Source organism: Pygoscelis adeliae, unplaced genomic scaffold (assembly GCF_000699105.1).
Source record: "Pygoscelis adeliae isolate BGI_AS28 unplaced genomic scaffold, ASM69910v1 Scaffold150, whole genome shotgun sequence".
Taxonomy (NCBI): domain Eukaryota; kingdom Metazoa; phylum Chordata; class Aves; order Sphenisciformes; family Spheniscidae; genus Pygoscelis; species Pygoscelis adeliae.
The window spans coordinates 1,238,597-1,249,366 of record NW_008823872.1 but is presented as its reverse complement, the minus strand read 5'-3'; the positions used below and the strand labels follow the sequence as shown (position 1 = coordinate 1,249,366).

Genomic DNA, 10,770 nt, shown 5'->3' with positions numbered 1-10,770 from the left:
TGGAAGTCACCATTTTCTGACTTATTTTAACAGTTTTTTAAACCAATGTTTCCATGTCTCCTTTTGCAGACTCTGGAGATCATTTTTTTTAACATGTGCTACTTGAGGGGGAAAAAAAAAGTCATGCAAAACAGTCCAACAGTTTCTTTTGCATGAAAGAAAGCAAAAAGCATCAAACACAAGAACAAAAAATTAAGTAGCTGATATTTCTGGTATAGCTCAGTTGACAAAACTGGGAGAACTGTCTGTTTGCAGAAGAGGAGCACAGATCTGTGGGGTTACTTCTAGTATCAAAGAGGAGAGGTCCACATTGTGGATGTACTACTGGTTGCATTTTATTTACATTTTTCATTTGGAGCTCAGCAGTCCCTGAGGAAAGGGCGATGTCAGTGGCTATATTCCTCCCTTTGCTGTGCCCACTTGCTGTTTCTAATAATAATTCTTTCTCCTGTCTGTAATGCTGCTGCATTACAACACAGTCTTTAGTGCAGGGAAGACCTCCTCCTTTCCTGAGCTGCTCATGATAGTAGTTCATTCTTTGTACGGCACCAAATACCACCCCCTTCGGAGCATGATAAGCCAAAACCAGTGCATGAGATAACTAATTTTCTTTTCCTTCTCTGTCAGCTGGAAAAGCCAGCTTCACCTATCATTTAACGGCTCCTGTTGTCATTTTTCTTTCCATCTTCCCTTCCCATCTTTTCTTCATATTCAGGCATGTGCAGTGGCTGGGTGAAACCAGGGTTTAAATTGCAGCAGCGCCTGTCTCATGTCTGTAACGAAAATGCTTCTTTCAATTTGAGATCTGTAGAAGAATTACCTTCTGGCAGCTTTTCTAAAGATATCTCACAGAGGGAAATTGTCATATTTATTACTACTGTGCTTAATTCTTCACCGCTTTCGTTTCTTTCTTGATTGAACACCTTATTTCTTTTCCTGATTATTTTTTCCTAGAAAGAAGACTCTGTTTGCCCATGATGTGATTCAGTCTGAGTATTTTTATAATGTATTTTCTGTATGGTGTTGTTTTATAATCATCATGAGGATAATTTTGACATGTAGTGAGTAAGAAACCAGTCCATTCTGAGCAGGACTCATGCTTTTAAAATGTAACCTTTAAGGATTTTCAATAGGACTTTCCACTGTACCGTTCACGTGTGTAAACACACTGGATAGTTTAGAAGTACTCCTGTTTTCTGAGTGCAATATGTGGCAGAGCCAGAGCATGCCTTTAATTATCCTGCAAGAGGGTGAAACTTGATCGTGTCCATTGTCACTGTCCAAAGTTGATTATTTGGAGCATACTTGTTCTGTCATCCCAGAGGTGTTATGTCTGTTGTGCCTATTCTATCCCACAGGCAATTGTGCTTGCATCTTCAGGTCATTAAGAACAGCGATAGTTTCATAATTGTGTGGGTAACTAAGGTTTCATTTCATTCTACTTTTAACTGTGATTTAGCTGTTTTATTATAAAATAACCCAGAAACAAAGAGGGCATGTTGAGGCTTCTGTGTTTAACTTATTACGTACTAATGAAATAGTTTTTTTGTAAGCACCCAGAGTCTTCTCCATTCATTCTGATGTCTTAGATCAAGTGTCTTCTGGTCACCTCCCTCCCTCTAAAGCATCAGTAGAAAATGAGATTAATTTTTGCGTCTGTCTTACTGTTTAGGTGCTTAAGGCTGAGTGAGAGGAATACCACCAAAATGTTTGACAAACAAGTTAGGCTAAGCATGTCTGAAAAGCTGGCAGATTTTTCTGAGTTTCTCGTTGAGAGTTCTTGTTCAAAGCCCTTTTTAGAATAAGCATTAAATGTGTAATTCAAAGCATGCTGATGGAAGTATGCACGTTAGACCCAGAATAAAACACTCAATGCAAGTCTTTTTTTTATATCATATGAAATACATGTGACAGTCCAGATTAGAACCAGGTAGAAGGCATATTTGGAATGCTGAATGGTAGGGATGTTTTCACGGCAGCAACTATCATAGTGAGTTTTTTTTAGTCGTCTACTATTAGCTGTATTTCAGTCTTTTTGTATCAACATCCAATTGCTGAGTATTGGTTTTGATGGAAACTAAAATGAACAAACAGAAGTTTTAGCAGAAGGTCTGTGAAAATTTTGCCATTTGCAACAAGATGATTTCTCCTCTTCTTCCACCTAGCCTCCTTAGTTACCACACACACAAAGTTTGAGCTGCAGTACCTTAATGATATAAGTACATCTCTTTGTTTTAAACCACTGTTTAGGTCATGTTCAGTGATAGTGCTTTACAATGTCAAATACTGATACTAGCTGGTTTTTGTTTTGGCCTGTCCTGTTTCTCACCATCTTCATGCTGCTGGTTGTGCCAGGATGATAACCTTCCCTGGAACACTGAGAGCATCCCACATTTGTGATGCTCATCATCTGCTTAAATAATCTAAAATATAGGGGTAATAATATGCGGTGGAACTGTTACATTTTTCAACACAATCTAGTTTTTATTGTCTTTGCTAAGTTCATGTGACATGCAGTTGTATCGGAACTCTTTTATTGTCATAGTAAGACATTGCCTGGCAGGCAGGCCCTCTATACATAAAACCCAAAGTTGCTTCTTGCAAATGAACCTGAACTTTTTGTAAGATACTCATTTTAGAGAACGCAGGGTTTTGTTGTCTTCACCCTGAACTAATCATCTATCTTAGTATTCTAATGAATTTTTTTTTCTCCCATCCCTTCCTTTCATATCCGTGTTTCTGGTGCTTCTCGTTTTTTTTTTTACTTTTTTTTTTTACATGTCTGCTTTTTGTGCTTGTGGCAGCTTCACTTCAAAGTGGAACTTGATCAGGCATTTATTGATATTTTGATCTCTAAAGCAATACAAGCTAAAGTCTTGATGATACACATGTTGATGTATGTGGTTTTTAAGATTTCAGCTTACTCAGTTGTAGAGTGAAGATGTAATTTTGCAGGTACTGTAGTTTCATGTCTTCTGTGTGGAACAGTCTGTTTTACCAGTAGGGATTCTTTTCTGGAGATAAGTTTGAGTGACTGAGACTTAACTTCGTTTCCTCTCTTTCAAAAAGTAAACCCCTAACTATTCTAGTAAGTGTGTTCCTTTTGTATGCTTCTGCAGGTAAGTGTCTGCCTCTTACTCCTTACCCCGGCTATATAATACCACATTTTAGCCTAAACTCAGACTACTGGTTGCCTTAATACCATCTGTGTGGCTTGATTGCAACATACATTTTTTGTCATTTCTGAACCTGCAAATAAAGGAAAAACTGAACGTCCTAGTGGAGTGTCTCCAGGGTATACTAATTTTTCAGGTCTCTCTGGAATGTCAGAACGTGCTTAAATGTGGTTTGTTTCCTAGGTTCCTTCACCAGCAGTCTCTGATAAGAAGACAGGTTGTTCCCTCTGCTTTTGGCAGTTTCTTTCCATGAGCAGAAAAGGTGCTTTTGCCCTCTGCTTCAGTAATAGCTCCAAAGCCACATGCCGATAGCCGTATCAGGAGGCTGACCATACAGAATATTCTCCAATATTTTGTTTTCAGTTTGGTAATATCATCCCCCCCCTTCTTCTCTCAGTTCTTCTAACTTCCCACAAACTAGTATTGTGCTAAATATTTAGGAAGTGGCTGGGTTTAGAGTAGGCTTTCAAAATACACCTTAATTGTCTATAACCCAAAAGAGGTTTTTTCTCCTTTCTCTGCAACAATTATTTTTCCTGCCTTCTGCCTCTGATACCTTTCAGATTGGCAGGCAGTGAATTTTCTAGCATGTCTTTTATTGATTGCATAAATGGCCCTCTTTGCAGTGGGTCTAGTGGACTCCCTCAACGTGAGAACCGCAGTTGGTTTTACTTGCCTGCACCAGGGCTAACACATTCAGTTGGCCAATGTCAGCAGTGGTTGGGGTAGTTGGATAGTATAACTTAAGGGTAACGTAAAATAAAATTGACTTTACCATTACATTAAAGGAATGATCTACAGACTGTATGAAACATACTTTGCAATTTAAGCAAGCTCCTCAACTTTTGAAAATGTATCTGAAGCTGCTCTAGAGTGCCTGGTCTACCACAGTGGAGTGCTGCAGAATCCAAGGGCCTCGCCGCAGGATTTAGGTCACCCTTGCTGTGGAGCACACAGGACCTGGGGTATTGTCCTCTTCCTGAAATTCCTGAATCGCCTCCTGGCTGCTTCTGACATACGTTTTTTAGCTCTCGCTGTTCACTTCGATTTCATATGTTGCTGCTTTAAGTACTCAGTGTTCTTTGTTTCATGCTGTGTGAATGTAAATGTTTAGAGATTTCAAACACAGGCTGGTGCTTCACAGTATTCATGTCCTGCTTGCTAGGCTCATGCCAACAGCTTTTGACATCTGGTTGGTATGTTTTGAACTCTCTTACACTGTCTGGCACCCATATTGCAGTTACCTGACAATAAATAGATGCTTCCTACCTTTTTCTGGAACTCTTCAACAAGCAGTTTGTGCAGTGCACCCCATGTCTTTGCACTAGTGCTCTAGTGCACTGTCAGGTGGGTGTATAAAAGACAAGTGAGTGTGAGCTGCATCTTGTCTAAACTGGGAAATCATGAAACTGCTTGGTTGGCAGGATATGCTCACTAACTTATCCCCAAAAGCTGGGGGGAACTGCCAATTTCTTCTGCATTTGGTTGGCATGAAATGTTTGTTCAGGGAAGTATTTCTAAAGTCTGCTTGGTTATTATGAAGGTTTTTCCTGACAGTTGATGAAAGATGCTTCTGGGTACTTTCCAATGACTGTAAGGAGTTAGCATTGCCACTTCCTGGCTTGAATTGGGACTTGTAGGTAATTATTTATGCAAATAGCATCCAAACAGAGCTTCTGCACAAATGGACACTTGTTGCTTAACAAAAGTGCTTACCAGAACTGGTAGAGAAGTTGCTGAAAGTAAAAGCTCTGCATTTGCCCAGTTAGAGGTGTGTTTATCTTGCACTAAAATTCTTAGAGAGCACAGAAGAGCCAAAGACCTGGCAGCCATTTTCAGAGGAGCATGTTTTGTTGCTGCTGCTGAGAAATCTGTAGCTCACCTTTGGATGATCAAAAGGTAATTTTCTATCTATGTATGTTTCAAGTAAGATTTTAAAAGCCAGTCTGCCTTTATAGGCTTCTGTATTCCCTTACTTACTCAATACTAGGATTATCTATGTTGTATCTTAGTTTTTTGTTGAGGTGATTACTGTACAATATGACATTTTGCTCACATGAGCAGTAAAAATAGATCTGCAGGTATAATTGTGGGCAGTGCAAGCCATGGAATTAAACAGTCATGAGGAAGTAGAGAGGAAGCAGGATATTTTTTAGCGTTCTGTCTAAAATTGCTATGTTTTAGCAATAGCAACTAGTGAGCTACAGTTTTCAGCAGTTACAGAAGAAAATGAAATGTAAACAGAACTGAGGCTAGTCTCTAAATACGGCTGCAGGATAAACACCTCTGCAGAAAGGCAAATTTAGAGAGGATTTCTTTGTCCAAGTATGAAACCCAAGTACTGTTTGTGTTACAGTCCTTTTGTTGGCAGTTTTGTGTTTGTGAATACAGTCCTCAGAGTTGCTTTATTTTATGACCCTTGTACCACTTTTATTTTTAATTTTGCTCTGTTAACTAGTGCATTGTGCAATAATTAGTCCCATGCTTTGATTCTCAGCTGTTATTTTTAATGAGTCTTGAGAAGAGTAACCTGTGGGAGAATTGCATGCTCTTTGTTACCATCCCCATGGAACTGTACATGAATCTAATCAGGATGTGTTCATAGTAGCCCTCAATTTTTTAGTAATATGGCTATTTTCTTCTTCATAGGACTGAGTTTGCCCTAAAAGAAATCATGTCATCAGGAGGAGCTGAAGATGATATTCCTCAAGCAGAGAGGAAAACGGTGACAGACTTTTGCTACTTATTGGATAAATCTAAACAGCTCTTCAATGGCTTAAGGTTAGTGCATTTTTGACAGTATTCCTTCAGAAAAGCATTGGAACATACACTTTAGTATGTGAGTGATGCTGAAGTCAGTTGTACAATGAACAGTTCGAACTCAAGCCCAGTAAGTTTGTTTAGGAGAGAACAATGTGCACCTATGTATGGGTAGTTTTGGACCATGTATGTAAGAATGTCTGTAGGAGTAGAGGTTCATGCATTCTTCTGAGACAGTAGGGAAGGAAATGTAAGAAAGGTGAGCTGAATGTCTCAGTCATGTCAGTTAACAGTAAACTAGAAGTTGGAAATTCCGTGAAATTGATAGAATTCATACTGAAATGTTGTGCATGAAGCACACAATTAAGGACTAGGTGTGGCTGCATACAGTCAACAGCATGCAAGGCCAAATCCTCACAGCCTCTGTACCAAAAAAAAAAAAGGGATGAAAAGGATTGGCCTAGGTGGGAGGAAAGGTGGGGAAGGAATATTTTTTGCGAAGAAATTTAGGAAGTGATAAACAGAAGCATCTAAACCATAGCCTGTATGTGTCTGGTGAAACAAATGCTTAATCTGAACTGTGGAGAAAGGTAAAATCTGCATTTATCTACAAAACAGCTGCAATAACATCTAGAAAGTCTAGCTGTTTTGTCAACACCAATAAGAAGGGGAATAAGAGTAAGGGGAGTTCAAGGAAAATAGTTCATGTTTGGACAGTGATATAGGCATCCTGTTTATGTCAATATATGCTGAGTTAAAGATAATGTATTCAAGAGTTGTTTTATTTCTAAGCTTTGCTGTAGAGTCTCTTAAGCAACGTGGTTTTTAGCTCATATCTTGTTGGCAGTTCAGCGTCTTACTGGTCTCTGAGTAATACTGTATGTTTGGGCCCATATAGCTTGCTGTTATTCAAACACAGATGGTTAGCAAAGATGTTTTTAATTCCTTCCCCCCCCCGCCCCCCGCTATTGATAATCCTTTCATGTGCTTTAGAAGTTGATTACCAAATCCAAAACAAACAGTTTGTGCTCCAAATTCTGAATGGTAAATGGGCAGTAGAGACAAGGAGTGATTGTGATTCGGCACTCCATGAAACAGGGTCTAAAGCAAAAGGATTGAGATCTTGAGGCCCGGATTTCTAGGACCATATATGCCATTACATTGGCTTTCTGATATAGCTCACTTGAAATTTTGGCCTGAGTCGCTGAAGAGTACAAATTAATACAGTTCATGTCTGGATGCGTGATGCTCAAGTTCAGATCACAGAGATGGCAGAGCACCTGCAGCCATTCTGTCTTTTCCTTTGGGCATGGAGGGAGTTAGTACTTGTATCAGATTTCCAGAGAAGAGATGTAGTTTCTGTGTGTATCCACGATACTTTGCCAAAAAGAAACTTTCTTATCCAGCTAGATGAAAAGAAAATGGAAAATACCTTTGGATGAAATTTGGGCAATAAAAATAGAGATGGACTTCAGCAGCTGGCTCTGCTGTGTGAAAATAAGAACATACCAGAATGGGAGCCTGCCTCTGTCCTTACTGTAACTTGACACAACATAGTTGCTTCTTGCACTGAACTTGGCCACCATTTCACCTATAAGTCCTGTGATTCCTATGGGCATAATGACTGGATAAAGCAGCATGATAATTTTCAGGTATCTCCTCTGTTAGTGCGTGTTTTCTGGGTAGTTCACCTGGAAATGACTTGGCAAGTATCCTAATTCTTAGTCCAGTTGCTTGCTTTTCCCTCTAGCATAATAAATGCATTTGATGCATGCCTGCCTTCTTCTGTTTTGAAGATGGTGATGGCCTTTGCTGCTGTGTTTTATGCCATTCTCTTGTCCCTACCATGTTTCATGGAAATGAAGTGATGGGGGAGGGAGACGAGAGCAATGATTTCCTTCCTGAAACCTCCTCTGGGCACTTCAGCTAAAGGGAACTGAGCCTATAGCTGTGTTGGCAGCTGCTTAGCTGTTGCTGCTGCCAAAAATGCAAGGGCTCAGCCTGCCACGTCTTTGTTTCAGTAGCATTTCCTTCCTCTCTTCCCAATACAGATGCCAAATACAGCATTTGAGGAAAACATATGATGATCTGCCAAGGTTGCTACTCCAAAGTATACTTCATGCTCGCACTACCAGTGATACCATCCTTTTGTGGCCATGTCTGCTAGAGTAACTTAGAGGGGAGGTTGTCTTTCTAGTGTCTGTACTCCCTTTTTGAACCCTGAGCTGTAAGTTAGAAACAACTTTTAATGAAGTGTGTCCCAATTGCTCTCTTCTCTCCCTTCCCCACTCCCACTTGCTTTTTTCTTGGGAAAAGGCTGGAAAGAGGGAGCATGTTAGGAAGCAGTTTTTCATGGCATACTGTCACCAGTTATTATTTTCTTTTTATGTTAAAAAGTGCTTAAATGTGTTCAGTATCACAGAGAAGCTTGAAACTTTAAGAAATGAAAAGACTTTCCACATATATCGTGCCTTCCCAGATTATAATGTCTCATTGCTCATTGTGCAGGCTGCAAGAATCACGACTGCTGTCCTTTTATGGAAAGAGGTGATAGTGTTTAACCATTTATTTTGTAGACTTCTAGTAAGATGCAAGTTGAACCTCTTAGTTTTGTTCCATGCTACTGATGTAGAAACAACAGGACCCTGTTAGCTTCAGGTGGTGCTGCAGGCTGTACCCTGTCTGGTACTGGGAGGGGACTGGCTTCTCACACCAATTGCATCAGTGAGGCAAGTTAATGTGAGTGCTACTGGTGTGCTTACTGTCTTTGTGGGTTATTAGAGGTGATAGGGAAGCTATGCCACAATGCCGTTATCCCACTGCTGCTTAGGTTCTGGGAATAGAAGCCTGTAATTACTACAAGCCTATGAACATAAAAGGAAATTGTCTCTTTTATCACCTGTCAAAACTGTGAATGTATTTAAAGCTCTGAATGTTAAACTTACAGTTATTGTAACCTTCCGTTTTGAAGCGTACTGCTGAGTCTCTAGGACTTTTTCAACATCTTTGTGTCTCTGGAAGTTGTCCCTGTGTGACAACTTCCATGTGGTCCTGGCCAAAAAAACCTCAGCACCTTTAATTGGTTTTCAGCCAGTATTATCTGGCTTCTGCCAACAGCATGGCTGAAATGAACCACTGACAAAAAATGAATTATGAGCACGTAAGTAGTGCTGGTCTTTCCTGAGACTATACAGCAAGAATGGGACAAAATTCTGGACTGTCCATGGAATTTATGCACCAGCCACTCTAATGTGGCAAGGGAACCAGTCTTCTGTGCCCAGTGCGAGAAACCATCCTTTTAGAACATCTGAGTTTGTGTCTTCATGTCCGGTTTGGAATGTTTTAAAAGCCAAGAAATTGGAAACAGCCTCCACTTGTTGTTGGAGGCTATTGTAATGAAGTGTGTAACTGTCTTCCTTGTCTGGATAGAACTGTCCTAAATCAAAGCATCTCCATTGCCTCCTCTGCATCTGGATTGCTTCTTGCTGCCACTTCCTCTGTCCTGTAGAGCTGATTGTGATCAGTAACAGCATGAGTGAGTACCCCTACCACTGCCTGTTCTGTACCCAGCATCCTCAGCCAGTCACACCTCGGAGGAAGATTAGGCTGTTGCCTTTTTCTCTCCATATTGATCTAGTATCCTTCTGTAGATCTGGAAGTAGCAAAATGTCTTGCTATAACATAGGTCTTTTGCTCTCAAGTTGGGTGTGTAATTGCTTCTGGATCATATATTCCCTGTCTCCTTCAGTGGGGGGAGCTGTATTAATAATCCACTCTGCAGTCAACTGAGTCTTTAGTATTCTTTTGGGCTATTTCTCACCAAATAATGCTGATCCTCTGGTCCGATTAAAAAAAATCGCACTAAATGTTCCCTTTTGCTTATGCATCTGTTTTCTCACAGCAAAATTTTTTGACGCATGGGAGCAACATGCGTGATGTTCAGAACACAAAACAGTAAATGGATAGCAGCAATGGCAGCTCTTGTCTGCAAAAATCTGCGGTGAAACCATGGTAATGTATTGTCATAAATGAAGTTTTATTACAGCCATGTCAGAATACTATCAAAAGAACAAGTGCTACTGTCTGTTTCCATGGAGATCTTTCCCGTTCCCTGGGGAGCCGAGGAATCGCATGGTATTGTGCAGCTATGCCAGCTGCAATTAGGCAAGCACACTGCTTGAGAAATACACATGTGGACACCCAGCAGTGACTGTGGACAACAACGGCCAAACACGTGTACACTGCGCTAACAGGCTTTTTAAAATGCCACTAATTTTCATATATTCAAAACTAATGCAGCGCAGTGAGTTGAACTAGGTTTTATAAGAATGCTTAGGCTCGGGCAGAGGAAGGTACAGAATCAAGGGGGTGACAGAGGTGCGCAAGGGAAGATGACGGGAGGTATAAAGAGCTTACTGGTGAGGGATATATGTGTAAGCATGATCAGCAAATAGTTACCTGCTTATTTCTTAATTTGTGCACATACCTACTTCTGTTTGAGGTGTTTGAGAGAAGAAGGGTATGTTTCCTTGTATGTTTCCTTGTTTCCTCATGTTAGACCTTTGCTAAAATATCCTAAGCAACTTGGCCTACAAAGGCCGATTTACTACTGGTAGGATTCTTTGAGTCAACTTGCTAATTCAGTCATTCTTTAAATTAATGCCAGGGAACTTCCATTTTTATTATTTTTTAAAATGATCCATTTTAGTGTTGTTTTGTATTTGTGTTCACTTTTTATTTTATTTTACTTTTTTTTAACATTGAAACTTGTGGATGTGCTAATCAAATTTAACACTACCTCTTGTTATATCAAAGCCTGCAATATATCTTAGGC

At 40.0% G+C, this 10,770-nt stretch overlaps 1 protein-coding gene across 1 annotated transcript in view; it reads left to right on the top strand.

Annotated features, from left to right (window-relative positions):
* Positions 1-5,850: 5,850 nt before the first annotated feature.
* SCAI (suppressor of cancer cell invasion) overlaps positions 5,851-10,770 on the top strand; it is a 28,182-nt gene continuing 23,262 nt past the window's right edge. Inside the window, exon 1 of the mRNA XM_009334404.1 lies at positions 5,851-5,957. Within this exon, the coding sequence (XP_009332679.1) occupies positions 5,851-5,957 (107 nt within the window). The remainder of the gene's footprint in view (positions 5,958-10,770) is intronic.